This window comes from Tachypleus tridentatus, chromosome 9 (genome assembly GCF_004210375.1).
Source record: "Tachypleus tridentatus isolate NWPU-2018 chromosome 9, ASM421037v1, whole genome shotgun sequence".
Lineage (NCBI taxonomy): Eukaryota > Metazoa > Arthropoda > Merostomata > Xiphosura > Limulidae > Tachypleus > Tachypleus tridentatus.
In genome coordinates, this window is record NC_134833.1 from 114,221,341 (window position 1) to 114,241,144 (window position 19,804).

Here is a 19,804-nt window from a genome sequence, read left to right on the forward strand (position 1 = left end):
AGTACATGTGGAAGGTACTGCATGTTAATTGATGTATATAGAAATAGCTACATTGGTGTGCGAAGTATATCAGTATAATCATATGGAACCTATATGTATTATAAAAATTGTTGTTACACACCACATGCTATATGGCCATTTATAAACCAAAACAAATATTTGTCATTTCAAAAAATTGTTTAACAAAGAGAATGTTCTGTTTACCCATGATTTTGATATCAAATATTTCAGTATCATTTACAATACTGTTCTTAGTTTCAGTGTTTTAATTCTCTTCAGTACACCCTACAGCCTTACAGTAGATATTATTATGTTAAATGAAGGTTACAAATTTTTATTATTCAACTGAACAGGAGAGTGAAAGGAAAGCATATAACCCTCGTGGATTCTGTAAGGTTTACACTATGGACCACCAGCCTCTCAACACAGGGGAACAGAAAGATATGGCTGAGTTTTTTACAGATCTCATAAGTAAACTTGAAGAGATGACACCACAATTGGTAAGTTGACTGATATCATCTCTCACACACACTTGTTTTATGTTAACTGGATAGTCAGGTTTTATGTTGTAATTAAAATTCCTCCAAAGCATAATTTCAGTTATGTATTTTGTGTTAAAATAAATTGCTGAAATCTTTATATGAAACCTAGGAATTTGTATAGCAGAACTGTGTCCCACTTCCTCTGAATAAAGCTTGTTTTTAATATATATTTATGTGAGTGTGTGGAAATTTAAAATTGATTATATAAATATACAATACCAGTATACAGCTAAAAGCTGTGATGTTTGTAACTAGTGGGAGCATGTCTCAATGCTTTTTATGATTTCTACTTCGCCACGTTTTGCCTTTATGGTGTGAGAAGCTTCTAAGCCAGATCTAGCTCTCAGACTATTCCAAACCTGCTGCTCATCAGATTTTGCTCTCAGCTAACAGGCTGTGATATGTAATCACTTTATGGCTCCCAGATTATGACAGAGGTCCTGTTCCTGATCTAGGTCTTTGGCTATGATGTGACTACTAAACTTTCTCTAACTTTGTGGTTTATCGTTTTATTTACAGTTTCTAGACCAGTACTGGTTTTTAGGCTATGATGTGACTACTAAATGATATCTGGCTGTATTAAAGCTTGTCAGTCTGATTTGGTTCATTATTACAGCTTGATTTTACTTTCATACTATGACAAGGCTACTGAGCTTGATGTTATTCTCAATCTATTATTCTTAAGCCTTGACAAAGTTTCGAAACCAGATTAGTCTGTATAAAGATTACTACATCAATTCTGACTTTTAGGAAATGAGAAACTGCTATGTTAGATCTGCTCTCAAACTCTGACAAAATCACAATCACAGGTCATATCTGGCCTTTGTGTTGTGACTACTATAAATATCTAGTTATTTTAGCTATAATTAGACTGCATGCCATGTTTGTTTCTTATACTGTGACTAATCAACCAAGATTATAGCTTTACAGCCATTATAGGCCGTTAAATCAAGATTTGACTTTCATCTTGACATTATTAGCTTATGCACTAAACCTACCTTTAAAGCTGATGGCAAAACATTTTAGCAGAGACCAGTAACATGATGGCTTAAAATTAAATCATAATTTGTAGACACTCATTAATTTTACTATTTTTTACTTGTATGTTTTATAAAATTGTTGTTTTAAGTCAGTATTAAGTGAATGTTATCAGTTTTTTTTATATTTTCCAAAGTTTATATTCACCTTGTTTTTGAAGTTTCTTGTATCTTTTAACTCTCAGAAAGAACTTGTCCGAAACCTTTTTTGTGGCGAGTTATCCAACAACGTTGTTTCTCTGGTACGTGTTTCATATTTTCACCATTAATTTATAAAAATAGTCACATAATGTTAATTACATCAAGAGTATGAAGGAAGAAATTTTGCACTGCTTAAGAATGTAAAATATAAACTAAAACCAGATGTTTAAAAATAAAATTTAAGGCAAATTATTAGACTGCCCCTCACATTAGAATGCAAAATCATAATGTTTGAGGAAACAGCAATCAAAATTTATCAAATAAAAGCATTTCACTATTGTCTCAGAAACAAATACAAAAAATATTAGTAACAGTTATTATATTTATTAGCAAAATCCAAAAGGTGTAATTTTTAAAGTAAAATGCTTTTTGCAATAGCTTTCAAAACTTATTAAAATTTATTTTTGCTAAATACCATAATTTTGGATTGTTGTGAGGAATGTTTTGAAAACTTATCTTAAAGTTTGTTTTTAAAAATGTTCTGATTTATATTTTAAAATGTACAACTAACAGTCATTCCTTAATTACCCTTTGGTTTAGTCATTTAAAAAAATTAAAATTAAATTACCAATGTAAAGAAAAAGAAGCATTGTGAATATTGCATTCATCATTATATTGAAAAATTTGTATCAGATTTAAAAATGGAATACTTGCAAGATGAAAGATATTATCAACTTTTAACCTTACTTTCTCTATTTCTGGCTTTATTTGTCTCTTGGTTTTTTAGTTAATTGGCTTATAATTTTTTAACATTATTATTTTTACAAATTTTGATTTTAAATTCCCTTCATTACATTAACTTTTTATATTAATTTGGTACAAAGCTTAATTTTTACCCATTCCAAAATCATGTAAATTTTAATAGTGTTTTTTTTCCAACAGGATTGTCCCCACATTAGTCAAACAATGGAGGAGTTTTACACACTTCGCTGTCAAGTAGCTGACATGCGAAACCTCTACATAGGTAGAGTTGGTGCATAAAACTGAAACTGTTTGTTTAAAGTTTCTTTTCATTAGTTTTGTTGTATTTGAACATGTGATATTTGTCTTATATTTTGCATCCAGTATCAAAAGTATTAAAATAACTTTACTGTTACCACAAAGAAAATTAACTGAGGTATTTTTTAACAGCTATATTTGAATAACATCATTTGTCTCTGATTTACTTAAAAATGGTTTATTTGCAGTTTGTTACCTTATAGACATATGTTGCATGTCATGTATATAGGTAATTTTTATTTCACTCTGTACCCTATAGTAGAATATCTAACCAGATATTATGAAATAGTTTTATTCCCTTTGTAACACAGAAATCTGCTTATATAGATGTCTTTCAGAGGTTAAAACAAAAAAAGGATTATTTCAAAGTATATTTTTCTGAGTTACTATTTTTTTTCTTTTTCCTGAGGATAAATTTTTGTGCATACATTAATATTCAGAAAGTTCACTGATTGAACTGATGTAGTATGGCTGTGTACTCTTGATTTTCTACATTAAAATTGTGTAACATATCTGCTATTAACATTATTAACTGTAGTATGGTACAAAAATTAATAGTGAATAATATCTTCCAACCATGTTAACCTATGTACACAGAACAAAAACCAAAATCAACGTGGCCTTTAGTACAGCCATTTAAATATGTTTTATGTGTGTTTCTACATATAAGCAATTAGAATACATTGTTTTATCATTTTGGTACTGTCAGATACAAAATTCTGTTTAGTGTACATATTATCATTGATTAAATGAATGTGTGTTTGTGATTCGTTGATATTAAGGCTGTCAAATGTTGTGTGTACTTCGTTGTTAATTAGGCTGTAGAGATCTCTAGGAAACCTAAGTTATAGGCATATAAATAGCTGTGACTAAACAAGCAAAAATGAGAGAGGGTAAAAAGTGAAGTCACAGGAGAGAGAAGGTAGTTGAAAGAAATGTTAGAAAAAAGTTAACTGTCATAGTAGCGAAAGATCAAGCACTTGTTACGTTATAGTGAAATTAACAGTTTGAAAGAAAGAAGGAGAATAGTATGTCTTGCCAAAGGGTGTTCTAAACTAATTGAACATGTCTGTGTGGATTTTGATGAAAAGCAGGCTATTATTTGGAAAAAAAGGCAGTTGATTATTGAAAGTTCAGAATACAACAGTGGTAACACATGTAACAGTGTAAGTGAATTATATGTGTATGCTGCTAAGATAAAAATAGAGAAAAATAGTTTGGCTTGTCAACTGAATTCTAAAGCATTTGTATTTGCCAGTGTGGACTTTTGATGATAATAGGAGAGCAGTATAGTTTTTAAGGTATAACTGTAATATCCATAATGTAAATAATTCTTTATGTACATTAAACTTGTTTCTATGTTGTTGTTGTTTTTTAAAGTGGTCTTCTTGCTGTTCATTCATTGTTGAATTTATTGTCTAGAAGTCACAGATGCCCAGTGTAAAAGAATCCATAGCACAACACACCTATATACTTACTTTAATATATACCACTAAAAAGTAAGTTTCTGACATTTGGTGAGCCACAGCTTGGATTATACAGTGGTAAATGATGGTAGAAGAAAATCTGAATGACAGCAGAAATATGTAGGCTTGAATACATACAACTGTAGTAGTTGTAGTGCAAATAGTGTGGAAATTGCAATCATTATATAATCATGTTAACAGATTTTTATAACTGGGTGGAACGACGAGAGCATTTCACATTGAAAACAGTGAATTGTAAGAGTTTGTTAAACAACAGAAACTAGGGAGAGAAGGACATAGGCAGAGGAGAAAGACTAAAAGAAGAGACAGGAGAGACTAGAAATAGAGAGAATAAGAACACAGATCAAGATGGCAATGCTTACTCAACTGAAGGAAGAAGGGCCTGAGAATAACAACAGATTCAGGGCCAGATGAGCCAAGCTGCCCAAATTTGATGAATAGAAAGATGACATGGATGCTTTCCTGGAGAGATATGAAAGAAAGATTTGCATAAGTTCAGAAATGGGACAAAGGTAACTGGGCAGTCTGTTACGTCTACGAATTTATACAGACATTACATCAGAAGATGCAGTAGTCCATGACCAGTTAAAAGTGGCCTTACTAAAACAATATGAACTTACTGAAGAATGTTTTTGTTGGAAGTTCAGAGGAGTCAAACCTAACATTGGAAAAACTATATTTCAGTTTGTGGCACATCTATGGTGATACTTCATGAGATGGACTGACGTGGTTAAATGTGACAATAGTTTTTGATGGACTGGCAGATCTTTAGTGCATCAACAATTCATCTTCACTTGTTCAATTGTTGTGTCACTGTTTCTAAAGGAGAGAGCACCAACAGATGTGGAGGAAATAGAATTAAAAAAGCACAGGAAATTGTAATATTTCTCTTCACTTTTCTCTTGTGTTTTTTGACAAAAGAATTCTATTTAGTCACTATTACTGTATAGTTTTAAAGGTAAGTCACATCTGTAACAATTTAGGACATATTACAGCTTAAAATGTATTAAGTTAGTAGCAGCAATTCTTTTGTAGTCTGGTCAGAAGCCAGTTGTTATGAAGACTGCCAGAAATGGCCACATGTGGGTTGCTGTTAATCTGATTGTAGTAGCTATACATCATTGAAATATTTTAGGAAAAAAGTGTATATTTTCTGGTAAGTATGTGCTGGAAAAGTGTTTGGATTGTGTTCTTTAGTCGTACGCAATTCAATGTACCAAAATGATTTGATGTATAGAGCTCAGATTTTCATAAATTGTAATGTTTTTATATATTAAAAGTTTTTTTTGTTTTTTTTAAGAATTCCAGTTTCTCAAAACTGCATATGAAAAATGGCATCAGTCCTAGTGAAAATTGTAATATTGTTGTGAGAAGAGTAGTTTTATTTAAAATTATGTTTTGTTATAAAGAAATGGTTGTTGCACATACCACAATTATTTTTGTAATTGTCTGAAGCTTGAATTCTCAAATTGTGAAATTTTTTTTGATTTTTTGTTTGTGGTGCCATTCAGTAGATGGTGCAGGAGGTTTGGTTACTAGATAGATACTGATATGCATGCTACATCCCTTATTGTAAGATGTAGGAAGATATCTGATCTGATTATGTTAACATACTAATCGTACATTGTGTGTAAAAGAATGCAAAAACTTTTACCACTAATTTTACTTTAATTGTCCCCTGCAACAAACACATACAGTTGGCAACAGGAATTAATCCTTCTGCAATGAGTATGTCATTGTGCATGTCATGACGTTTTACACTATTACATTCAAAATTTTGTTAAACTACTTTATTATCAATATACATTAATAAACTTGGCATCAGAAACATTGTTAATAAATCAACTTTTAATATTGTACAAGTTTTAAATTCTAAATTTTGTAGGGATAGAACTAAAAACATTCTTCATTTCCTTTATTATATGAATTGGGACATTTGTTCTGTTGGTCTTCCCTCTTCTCTAATTTATAATGCCATCAAGAAATTAATATAGCTTTTTTAAGATGAAGAACGAACAATTTGTATATCAGAACAAAACATTTATTAAATATAATAATCTCCATTCTTATCAGTGATGCTTTTCTATCTTATAGTCAGGCTGTTAATGCCCTGATTTAAAGAAATCACTTGGCTTTGAAGTAAAAAACGTTGATGTCCTGTTCAACACCTTCCACACTTGTATACCTTTTTCCATTATGATGGTGTTGCAGCAAATGAAAAAAATGGTAATTGGATGGTGCCATATCTGGAGAATAGGGTGGGGAGAACTTTTCAACCTAACTCCGTATTATTTTTTTGTGTTAGACGTGTTACATGTGGATGCATTATTGACATGGAGGAAAAGAATACCTCTGTGATTGATGAGTGAAGAATGTTTCTGATGAAAGACTTTGTTTAAATGTTTCAATTGCTGAATGTAGATCTGTGCATTGACAGTTCACTATGAACTAAAGAGTTTGAAATGAATTTCCCCTTTTATATTCCACCAAATGTAAAGCATCACTTTCTGCAATTGGAGTTCAGGTTTTGTGATTGGGAGTGTTTTTTGTCTGAGTGAGCTATTGTTTTTAACATTTAATATTGGTGTAGGGATTCAGTTTATCATCTCTGGTGACAATTCTGTCCAATAGTGGCTCATTCCCATTATGTGCCAGAAGATATAAAACAATGCTCGCATGTTGGAAACAATGATCATAAGAGAGTGCCCAAACACCTTCTTTATGGTGTTTTACTGTACTCCTTAGATGCTTATGTATTGTTTCATGTGAGACATGGAATTTCAGATCTATTTCATGAGTGTATTGCTTTGGGTCAGACTCAGCAAGTATCTTCAAATCATCAGTATCAATTCCAACATATGGGCCCCTGCCATCACAAGAACTGTGACCAAACTAATGAATGAATATTTGCTGTAAATTTCATATCAATGCTGTAAGTGCAGCTACCAGTTTGGTCATCAATTTTGATTTCATTCCTCAAAGTTGTTTCCTCAATCCTTTTTTTGGCACACTTAAGGTGTATTTGATTATATACACAACTAATTAATTTATCATAGCTTAACATATTTTTAGATAGTAAAAACTTTTGATATGAAATGTTACATAGTTTGTAGTGTTTTAGATCTGGATGGTGTATGTTTATTTTAGGAATCTCTGGATGAGCTTACAGTGAAAGATACTCTTGAGGGTGACAACATGTACACTTGTTCTCAGTGTGGAAAGAAAGTTCGTGCTGAAAAAAGGTATCAAAATCTTAATATTTTCCTCTTAATTTAACACTTGCTCACTATCCGTTTGAACTGTAGTGTAATTTTTCTCCTATACTTTATCAATTTTATCATTTTCACACCACTAGGTAAAATTCATTATGGTGTTGCCTAAACTGTTGAAATTAGTTTTAGTCAGTACCTTGAAAATATTTGTATTAGGTTGCATTTTTCTATTCAGTATAGTATACCTTTTACTTGTGCAGATGAACTGTATTAAATTGATATTGCCCTCAGATATGAAACAGTCTGCTTCTGTAATCTATTTTTCAGCATAGCTTGAGCCTTAAAAAGTAATTACAATACAGATTTTAATTAAGGTTTAATACAGCTTATTTTATCTTGATTCAGTAAAGGCAATTATGTGATAGAATATGGTAAAAATTGTTAGTATTATATCACTATTGTGTCCTCCTATGTGGCTTAATGTCAAGTGCAGAAATACTATCAAACAAGTCCGTAACTTCCCCTAAACATAATTCTCTGCAACATACAAGATTTATTCGTGTCACATTCAGAAAGACATTAATAATCTTAATTTGTTTTCTTATTTCAATTAAATTGGTTTTACTTTTTTCCACCACACTTAGATCTATAATTTCACTTTATTATTACCACAGTGTTCTGGTTACATTGGATATATTAAGGAACACATTAAAACTTCAGTTCAATACTCCATAAATTGCAACACAGCAATAGTAACTTTTTTAGCGAAACCACAGCCAAGGAAATGGGTTTTTTATGCCTAATAAGGCTTCAAACAGTTAGTTGTAACGAGTTTTTTCTGTGCTTAATAATGACCTGACAAGACTATTCATAGCTTCTTGAAACATTGTGTGGCCTGATGATTAGTGCACTTGACTCACAATCTGTAAGTTGTAGATTCAAATCCTCATCAATAAACATGCTTGCCTTTCAAATGGTGAAAGTGTTATAATGTGAAGGTCAGTTGTACTATTTGTTCATAAAAGAATAATCTAATAAGAATTGGTGGTGGGTGGTGTTGACTAGCTGCCTTCCCTGTAGTGTATTGCTACTAAATTATGGATGACTAGTGTGAATTGTCATCATGTTGCATTTGTGAAATACTTGTATACTATTGTATAATGTTAAAATATTCCATCTCAATGTTTTAACTATTGAAATACTTTGTGTTTTTTGTAACTTATTGAATATACAAGGAAATTGTTTTGTTTTTTAGGGCCTGTATCAAAAAACTTCCTCACAGCCTTTGCTTCAACACCATGCGGTACACTTTCAACATGGTCACTATGACCAAAGAGAAGGTGAACACTCACTTTTCTTTCCCACTTCGTCTTGATATGTCTCGTTATCTGGAGAAAAATCTTATGAAAAACCAACATATGGGTAAGTAGTTGATACATTTTAATCAAAATATTCTTGTTATGGGTCTTGCTCTATAACTAAAATGTGAAGTAAAGCTATGTTAATATTGACGTGAATTATATAGTACGTATGTATAATTGATATCACAAGTAATGTTAAACTAATTAGCCAGTACTGATTGTTTAAATATAAATGTTATGCTAGTATATATTCTTATATACAAAGTAAGAATTAAACAGCATGGAAACTAAATTTAAATTCGTGGGTAATCAGGATAGATGGCGCTAGTATATGTTCTTACAAGCAGATATTTACTTTTTTCATTCCATTTTGGTTAATTGATTTTTAGAAGACAGATCCAATTTCATGGTACACTTGTATACTAAGTAAGAATTAAGCAGCATGAAAACTAAATTTAAATTCTTGGTATAACAGAGGGAGCTATTTGAAAAGACAAGACCTTAGAAAGCTAAGTTCTGATAATATTGTAGATTTTTGAATGTCATTTGGTTTATTATTTTTATCATTAACAATTAGACTTGAATAAGAAAAAACTAGATTTAGTAAGATTGTAAATTGAAATAGGAAGTATAAGCTTTTAATTTAGATTTTAGTTGTGTAACATATAGTATAACGTTAGATTAGGATTATTATATATAATTCTTTAGGCTTAGTTCTAATTCAACTTGCAGTGAAATTGTAAGACAAAGTAAGTGCATTGCATTAGTTATTAAATAGTCTAAAACTAGTTAATTGTCAGATGTAGGTTTAGCATTGTTAACAACATGCTACTGGTACATAATTATGACATCAAATAATACAATGGTTAATCTAGTTAAGGGATTAGGCATTCCCAATTTGTTTAAGTGCATAGGTGCAACAAATGGGTTGCATTTGTAAATTCAGCAATTTAGAAAGGGTAGTATTAGGGTTTAAGGTAATGAACTTAATTGTAAAGACCGTATTTTTTTGAACAACAGATTTTAGCCCTTAGCTTGTGTAGTTGAGGAACATTAGAAGAGATGGAAAGCAAAAGGAATAGAGAAGGATATGGATTACACTATGTAACACAAATTTTTGTTCTTGGATAGTATGTGTTATTTCTTAATTGCTTATGTTATAAAAGTACAGAAAATGGCCGTTATTCTCTTCAAACTTTGCTTATGTGATTTGGATAACAAAATTTAGAAATTAACCTATTTTCTGTGTAAAAATGTGAAAATTTGCACATTTTCATTTACATAAGGTCTGAATAAAACAACATATGAATCAAGATTTGTATATTTATACTAAAGTTGTACAAAAATGAACAAATATGTTTAGAAGTGAGCAGTTTTTTGAGGTTTGTATCTGTAATGTAAATCACTTTCATGTATCAGCCCCCAAATATAGTCTCCCGTCATGTTTTAGTTATACGCTCCTTGGTAGTGGTGTTCAAAGTCCAGTATATTTTAGTGGAAGCGCTCGCCTTGCTTTTCTGAGTATGCTCTCATGTTCTTGAATTTATCAAGATGAGCATCAAGAATATGGACTTTCAGGAGCATCCTACAGCCCATTTTGCCCTAGTTCTTCACCAGAGCCTCAGCCAGTTCCACATAATATTCAGCCTTGTGATTGCCCAAGAAGCTCCGAACAACTGCGACAAAGCTATCCCTAGCTTTTTTTTGCTTCCTACTGAGCTTCTTAGGGAATTCTGTGCACTCTAGCATCGTCTTTTTGTGTGGTCCAACAGAGACACCAGCTTTGACCTTTGTCTCAGACAGTGTAGGAAAGAAGTCTCGAAGGTACTTGAAGGCTGCAGACTTCTTATCAAGAGCTGTGAAAAATTGTTTCATAAGACCCAATTTTATGTACAATGGTGGGAACACCATCTTCTGGAGGTCCATTAGTGGCTCACACTTGACATTGTGCCTCCCCACAAAGAACTTGGTCTGTTGTGGCCAGTGCTTCCTGTTGTAGTGCACTGCGGTGTCCCTACTGTCCCAAAGACAGAGATAACAGGGAAACTTGATAAAGCCTCCTTGAAGACCCATCAGGAATGCGACTATTTTGAAGTCTCTGATAATCTCTCAGCCATACTCATCATACTTTCATGCTTCTAGCAATTTCTTGACACTGTTGTATTCCTCTTCGAGGTGCACCGAATAAGCCAGGGAAAGAGACAGATACTTTTTCACATTATGGAACACACAGCTTTATAACTTCTACAACATTACAGAAAATTCTTGTACCTTTGAGAAAATTCTCTATCAGCTACTCAGCACTGAATCTACCTGGAATGTTCTGGAAAATGGGTAAATTTGAAAATTTCATTACCCTTGTCACAAAAGCAAAAGTGAAGAGAAAAATAGGTCTTTTCTATTTACTTTAGGCATAAGGAATTGGGAAATAACACTTTCTGCCCAGAAACAAAAAAAAAAAAAGTAAAAATTTTGTTATATAGTGTTATTTATTTTAAACAGGTTACAAGTGATTCCTTAACATAGCATGTGGATAGAATAGTCTATGAGGTAAATGGGGAGAAAAGAGTTAAATTATACACAAGTTATGGGGTGCAAGTGGAATACATAACCTGACAGAGCAAAAGATATAATGAAAGGAACTGGCAAAGATGCAATCTTTGTTGTGCACATAGGAGCTAATGATATAGGTAAAAGTCAAAAGAAGTAATTAATAAATATAAGGGGTTGATAAAAGCATTTAAAGATAAAGATCATAAATTAATTGTGTCGGGGATACTACCAATAATTAATTGTGGAGATGAAATTTTGATTAGTTCACCCAGGTTAAATGCTAGCTGAAATTATTACATAAGGATGAGCAGGTTAGCTGGTTGGACTTCTTAGAATCAGTTCAGTGGGAAGAGGGAACTTTTTGGAATGTATAGTTTGAAAATTAAGGAGGAAAGGGTCTGCCATGTTTGTAAGGGCTGTTAACTCAGCTGTAAGGAAAGTTTCAAACTAGGGATAGATAGTCATGAGGGCAAAGATAACTAAGTAAAACAAAATTGAGATGTGTAGGGAAGTTTAGTATAGGAACTCAGTGTAAAAGTACCTAAGAATGGGCTTAATTGCTACTATTGTAATGGTAGAAATATGAGAAATAAGACAAATGACTAATGCACTGGTAGGAATAGAAGATTTTGACATAATGAGAATAACTGACACATGGCTAAATGAAGATGATTTTGATGACAGAAAGTCTTTGAAATACATGGTTGGAAATTAGTAAAGAGAGGAGGAAGAGTGGCTCCATATGTAAAGTGAAGTTACATCCTATTGAAGTTGAGAGTATTAAGGATAACAGCAAGGAGATTAAGTCCATTTACGTTTCTATTAGTGAATATCAAGGAGAAAAGATCTCAGTAGAAACTTGTTAGAGAACAGCAGAGTAAACTGATGATTTTAGTGAGAAAAAGAAATATCTATATAGGTGTGGGAGATAAGTTAACTAATTGGATGGAAGAAAGTGGAGAGATGATATAAATGAAGTTCAGTCAAATTGGATTAATGTTATAAGTGGTGTACCTTTGGGCTCAGTCTTAGGACAATTGCTCTTTTTGATTTACATTAATTATATAGATGAAGGAATGGTCAATACATAACTTAAATTTGCTCATGATGTCAAGGTCTTGGGTGTTACTGACTGTGAAGATGTTTTTGCTTTAGATCGTTTGGACAAATAAATCTGTTTTAGGTTTTTATACCACTTGCAGTAATTTCCATTTAATTGACTATTCAGTACCAACATAAGTGGTTCAGACATTATTTTTTAGATTTCTGTACATAACATATTCATTTAAAGCAGAAAGGGTTATTTGTTTACTAGTATTTTTCTGTTGTTTGGATCAGAATGGACCTGAAAATTGTTTTGATTCTGATTTTATCAAAACACAAGTCAGTTGTGATTTTTGGAAGTTTAAATTATTAGACTGCTTACATTTTAGTCTTGATAAATGATAAATGCAAGATACTGCATGTGAGCTATCATGATTTCAATTATAAAAATAATTTGGATAGGAATAATCTTAACAGTGCATGAAAGAAGAGGATCTTGCTGTAATGTTTGATCATTCTCTTAAGGCATCTAAGCAGCATGCTGTTGCTGGTGGTAGAGCAAATTTTAGGTTGTATCTTCAGAAATATTGAATTCAAATCTAGGTTACTGGTTATTCTACGTTTGGAGTATTACATTCAGTCTTGGACTCTTTTTCCTTAGGAAGGATACTGAATAACAAGGGTTCAGAGGGGGGTTACTAAAATGGTACCTAGATTGGAGGGGTTATCATATGAGAATAGATTAAGATCCTTAAAATTGTTTTCTCTTAAAAATAACAAATAAAGGGGACCTGATTGAAGTGTTTAAGATTGTAAACAGCAAGAATTCTAGGATTTGGGACACAAATCTAGATATAGGCAAGTTAGAAACCATCTTCAGTTAAGACGGTTTTATTTTTCAAATGAGGTGGTTGCCTTTAAATGTTGTGGGGGCAGTAAGTTTGAGTAATTTAAAAGAAAGCTTAATAGATACATGAATGATGGGGGCTGATTTTTTTTTTTTTTTTCCATTTAATAGTTTAAGTTAAATTGACATAGAAACATTGAAGGCTTCAAATTAAGATACATAACCACATTTGCTGATTTTGTTTTTCCTAGTTATTCAATAAAATCTTAAGTTTTTAGTTCTACTTATGAATCTACTTACAATTGTTTTTAACAGACCATCAGGATAACAAAGACCAGGAAGAAGAGGAAAGTTACGAATATGACTTGATTGGAGTAACTGTCCACACAGGCACTGCTGATGGTGGTCACTACTACAGTTTTATACTGGAACGACAGAATCCTGGAAAAGACAAGTGGTAAGTTTAGAATGGTAGAAAGACGCATGTTCCTCTTATGACTGTAGTAATAGTAGAAAATCGTATGCTCTGGATATGACTGTAGTAAGAGTAGAGAGACAAGTTCTTTATAACTGTAGTAGTAGTTGAAAGATACATGTTCCTGATATGACTGTAGTAATAGTAGAAAAACACAAGTTCTTGATATGACTGTAGTAAGAGTAGAAAGACAAGTTCTTGATATGACTGTAGTAATAGTTGAAAGATGCATGTTCCTGATATGACTGTAGTAATAGTAGAAAGACAAGTTCTTGATATGACTGTAGTAATAGTTGGAAGATGCATGTTCCTGATATGACTGTAGTAACAGTAGAAAGACATTTTCCTGGATGTGATTTGTTTTTAACTTTCATAGATTTAGTTTCTTGAATATGGTAAGCAGCAAAGTAAGAACTGTAGAAGTTTTCTAAATACAAGTTATAAATCTTTCTTAGAAGTTAAGTTGTTACACTTCATTGCCCAAACTCTTGCTTTGAATCTGTCTGTTGTTAGCAGCATTCAGTGTTAGACTACGATTTTGATGTTACAGTGCATAATGATAAATACAATATGCGTCATTTAATTAATGAAAATTCACCAAGCTTCTTTCAGTGTTAAAAAAATAATATTGTAAGTGAGAAATAAATAAATAAGGTAGTATTTATAATTGACTAGGTGTGAAATTGTGTTTAAATATAAACTCAGAACTTTTATTAGAAGAAATATCGATATTTAATATTTGTATTTCCTTTCTTCAAGAGAAATTATGCTTTAGCCTCACATCCCACCAAAACTGGTTGGTTTTGGTTTGAAATGTCAAAAAAAAAATGTAAAAATAATTAAGTTAAGCTACTTTTTTCTTTATTAATTTAACTGTTTTGCACACATTATTATTTCTACATTATTGTATAAAAGCTTTATTATTTTAAAGTAGTAAGAAGATACATCTAAAAGTAAATTTTTTTTAAGTTTAAGAGGTATAACACTGATCTGATATTACATTATATTTTACTTCTAGCAAAGGCTAAAGTTAAATAGAGTTCTTTATTAAATTACTACTTATGTTTCAATATTCTGTTTACATATAGGTTTTTGTTTAATGATGCTGAAGTGAAACCTTTTGACCCAGCTCACATCGCAGCTGAGTGCTTTGGTGGAGAAATGACAGTAAGAAAATAGCTATTGCTAATACTGAGATTGACTTAGATTAACCATTTCATGTCATAGGATATATGCTATTTGTTTCCATGTATATATTTTGTACCATACAGTCTACTACACATACTAACCTTCCTTTCCTATATACTCACACAGATCTCTTTGTTGCTCATATAATGTATATTAATGTTCCAAAGTTATCTTGTGGTTTTATGTTGTTTTTGCAACATGACAAGATTATTTTATTACCACACATGTTAATCAGGATAACATTGTCCCAGAAGTTTCAGAACAAATCCTGAGACTTCTCTAATATCCATTGCTTTACTTTTGCATCCATTTTTAGTCATTTTAAACTTGTAAGAAATGAACCAAAATTAACTACATTTTCATAAAAGTTAAAGCAGTGAATTTTGAAGAAACCTCAAAATATATACCAAATAGGTTTTGAGTATGGAGTACTTGTAAAGTGTACACTGCATGTACACATATCAAAGAGAACAAATTATGTAACAAAAAACAATAAGCAAAAAAATGAAATGCAAGCAGTTTTTGAATGCTGTTAACATAAATTAATATAGTACCACAAAACAAAGTATTCCATTACAAAGTCATAAACAGACTGTTTTAGTGGCTTTAAAGCTATGTAACAAACTTTATAACTTTAAATAGTAGAATAACCAAAAAATATATAAATATTTGCACAGAAAATAGACTTCTACCACAGTGAAGTTGTTGAAGGTGAAATATCAGTGTTGTGAAACATTAATATTGGTATTTGTAGACTAATTTATTTTATATTGGTAAGTTTCAAAGATACAAAAATAAGTTAGAAAAATCCATTTTAAAATGACACTTATAAGTTAAACTTTGTATTTATGTGTATTTCAGTTGTGGGACATCACATTTATTCATGGAACAGAAATGATACCTTTTCCCTTTCTCTTTGTTTAGAGTACTCCATTTTTAAGTTTTTTTTCATTCCCTCTCTCTTACTGTAGATTAAAACATTTTAAAATTGTTTTCATTGCCTTTTTCTTTGGCTGAGGATACTGCATATTGTTTTCATCCATTTTTTTTGGCTTAGAGTGCTACTTTTTGTTGTTGTTCAATTTATTAGTAGACAATTTAACATAATAAGCTCTAATACTAAATGTGTCAGATTCTTGTATGTTCCAGATTCACTCTACAGAGTGGTAAAAGTTCAAAATTCTCTTATTTGAAATAGGCTAAAATTCCTGACAGTTTACAGTTAATTTAGAGTTGTACGATGATGATTGTTACCATACCTCATTTAGTGTTTTTCTAGTTTCCTTGATGATCAATTTTATGTAGTAACTTTCAGTTTCTCTGGTTGTTTTGTGTTCTGACTTTTAATTGTTTTATTAAATTGTATAATCATGTTATTTTAGACCAGAGTTTAAGACTTCCTGCACCATAAAGGTGTCACTGATATCCCTGGATTTTTTTATTCTCACAGTGAAAGCACTTTACAAAAAATTGCTTGGAACTTAGTGCAAATTTCTAAATTGCACCTGGTTTTGGTTTTAAAATATTTGTGTAATTTGATAAAGTATTTATATTATTTTCAGTGTGCAAAGTTTCCAAAACTTTGTTGCTAAACACTTGAAAAAACATATTTCCTTTCATCTCGTAAATTTTTATTTACTGTTGTGGAAGCAGTGAGTTTCCAGAATCTTGAGAAACCACAAATCACTTTCTTTACTCTGTACTGATTGTATACTTTAAAGTATGCTTTGTTTAAATAAAGTATTGGCTATGGCTCTTTTCAAAGTTTAACTTCATTACGATTGCTTAAACCACATGTTGTGAAATCATAAAGAGAGACACAAAAGGGCTTTAGTAATAAAATCACTAAGAGAAAAGAAAAATCAGACATGAAGCATAAAATAACTAAAGGTCATATTTTCATAGCAAATGTAAACTTAGGGATGAGCAGACAAATCGAAAAAGTACATTGTTTACAAGTTAAACTCATGGGAGCTATACAGAAATGAAAGTTGGATTTGTTTCTTTGTTTTATTTGAAAATTACATTAAATAAATGTTACAAAACAATAACATATCAATTATGAAATATTTTTTAGTTAAAACTGTTGAAATAAAGTTAGAATAATTATTTTAACTTCCATTTAAAATATGGTATACTGGTATGCACTTGTCACCTGTTGCTCATCAGGTGTGACATAACCGGTTAATCAGCAGTCTCGCTTTATCATGGTATGATTATTGTTAAGTTGGGTCGCTAGTGTTTGTGTCTCTGAAGTTGAGGTTTCATAAGTTGTCCTGGTAACATACACGCACACAAATTTTATGCAGTACAGTGGGGAGAGGTGTGTTATAAGAGTGATGGTCAGTAGCTATCATTCAATGTGAACATAGTATTTCAAGAGTTGATGGCAAGTTGTGCTGACTGACTGCCATCTATAGAGTCTCACTTAAAAATTAAGGATAGATAATGCATGTGGCTGTTATGCAACTTTGTGTAAAATCCATCAAGCAATCATCTAAGTTCCACAAATGTTTAAATTATTTTTTAACCCAAGGTCTCTAGTTACTGTAAGCTGCTAATTAGACTGTTTTTTCCTGTGATTCTTCATAACACTATTTTTTAAAGATACTTTACATTAACTAATGCTCTTTACCTGGACTAGTTTTTTTCTGTTCTTTGCTGTGTATGTTATTATGGTATGTTACAATCCTTAAACTTTGGCTGTTGTTTAGTGTAGTGTTTTTGGTAAAACATTCCTACTGATTGAAGATAAGTTCAGTTTTTATAATGTTTTTATTCCTCTGATAATATTACTCTTATTTTTTTCGTGTTTATATTTTAATGAGTGTAGGTTTATCGCTTATGAGATTTGTAATGTTAGCTGTTAAGTTGTAACTTGTTTCAGTTTATTTAAGTTGTTCAGAAGCAATCATTTTTATCATAAACTAAACATAAAGTAGTTGTGTCAGTTAGACATTAACTTGTTGATCAACACCATGTATTCACCTTGTAAAACCCTCAATATTAATTTCATAAATTTGTGTTAAAAGTAAATTCACTCCCTCCTATAGAGAGCACTGAGAATTTATTAAAAAATAACATTCAAATACTGTTTTTCAACTAAACATAAATAATCTGAATTATATACACATTTTCCACAAAATATATAATACACTCGTATAAAATAAGTATATTAAAAATTCTCAAAAATAAATAAAATTAGTGAAAGTTTCTCCATTATACTTTCCTGATTAAAATCTTACTCTATCTTTTTCCTGTTATGTAACATTATTTTTAGGTTCACTAATCTTTCTTTTTAAATGCTTTTTATGGAAAAGTTTTATTAACAATTTTTAAAACTTAATATAACTTTCTTTGGATAATGACACTGAATTAAGAATGTTCTAGTAATCTCTTACCTCTTGTTTCTTCATTGGAAACCAAAGGATATAATATACTTGCAAGATTTGCATAAACATTTAATTTTATATTTTTGGGTTGATTTCTAAAAACATCTCTGTATTGATGAGAATTTGTGCTGTATAAAAATATCAGTTTCCTTTTCTGGTGAAACACCAGAAGTACAAGACTATTATTTCTTTCAAAGATAAATTTAATTTCCTTGACTATTGAATTTAAGTTCCCAAGAAACTTTTTAATATCTTGAATGTATTTCTATATTACAAAACATAAGTGAAGGAAAAAGTGATATCCCAGTGTTTTGTCTGCAGGTGAATTGTATTGATTTTTGGAATATATATGTATTTTAACAGAAAATTAATACTGATAATAAATTTAAGTAAACAAAACCAAAAGGAAGGACTGCATTAAAAACAGCAAATCCAAACCTTTGACTAGTTACATTAGTTTGTTGTAACCTAAAAACAAACCAAAACAAAAATAAATTAAAAAATAATATACAAAATTGCTGCATTATTTAAAATGATCCCAAGGTACAAGCTATAATGTGGGATATAACATGTACCCTAGGTTTTGGAGGTGACTGCAGAAGTAGGACCTATATTATATTGTCAGTGTTAACCTCCATTTGTCAGTATCTCATAAAGAAATAAAATAAAGAAGTAGCAACAGATATAGAAATTAGGAGAGTGAGATGTGGGTCTTCAAGCCCACAATGTCTCGCATCTATATCACCTTTCACTGCCTGCAGACAATTGTGGGAAGGTGACTGCTCTTCAAAGTAAAGAAGAAAAACATTAATTGAAAAATAAGAATAGCAAAAAAAATAAAAAAAATAAGGTACTGTCATTTGGTGGTAATTTAAAAACTCACCTCTTGAAGTTAGCATTTCAGCCCTTATTATGGTAGAAAGGCACTAATTTGATAGCCCAGTAAATGAGTTATACTACTAAGAAGAGTCCAATCCAGTTATATAAACAAACTAATATAGCACCTAACCACAACCCGTTCATTAAATCTACTGTGGCTGTGATGCTCTAAACAAGCCTTTATATGCAGCGGGGTGTACATCCACATAAAGTAGTGCCAAGTTGTTAAATGACATTGTTCATAACTAAAAATAATTAGAATTTTTTAGTAACATTTCTCTAATTTTTTCTTTATTTGTTTAATACATTCTTATATTTGTTACAGAATAGTTTAGTAATTTTATTTAAAGAATGTTTATTAAATTCATTAACTATTAATTTTTGTATCAATATTTCAACATTACTGATAAAATATTGTAAAGTATTACAAATTTTACAATATCTGAATAATTGCAAAGTTATAATGCTTATAACAGAAGAGTATGATTGGAAAGAATATATCCTTTTATCAAAAATATTTACATTGTTATCCTTATCAATTATTTTAATTTCTAAATATAAATAATGTGCTTCTGTATTAGATATTG

General features: G+C 30.9%; 1 protein-coding gene across 2 annotated transcripts in view; it reads left to right on the forward strand.

Annotated features, from left to right (window-relative positions):
• Window positions 1-19,804, forward strand: part of puf (ubiquitinyl hydrolase 1 puf) — a 136,866-nt gene that overhangs the window by 80,577 nt on the left and 36,485 nt on the right. For both annotated transcript variants that reach the window (XM_076456603.1, XM_076456604.1), the window contains exons 39-45: window positions 354-500; window positions 1,765-1,821; window positions 2,663-2,740; window positions 7,414-7,508; window positions 8,734-8,900; window positions 13,599-13,740; window positions 14,847-14,925. In XM_076456603.1, the coding sequence (XP_076312718.1) occupies window positions 354-500; window positions 1,765-1,821; window positions 2,663-2,740; window positions 7,414-7,508; window positions 8,734-8,900; window positions 13,599-13,740; window positions 14,847-14,925 (765 nt within the window). The remainder of the gene's footprint in view (window positions 1-353; window positions 501-1,764; window positions 1,822-2,662; window positions 2,741-7,413; window positions 7,509-8,733; window positions 8,901-13,598; window positions 13,741-14,846; window positions 14,926-19,804) is intronic.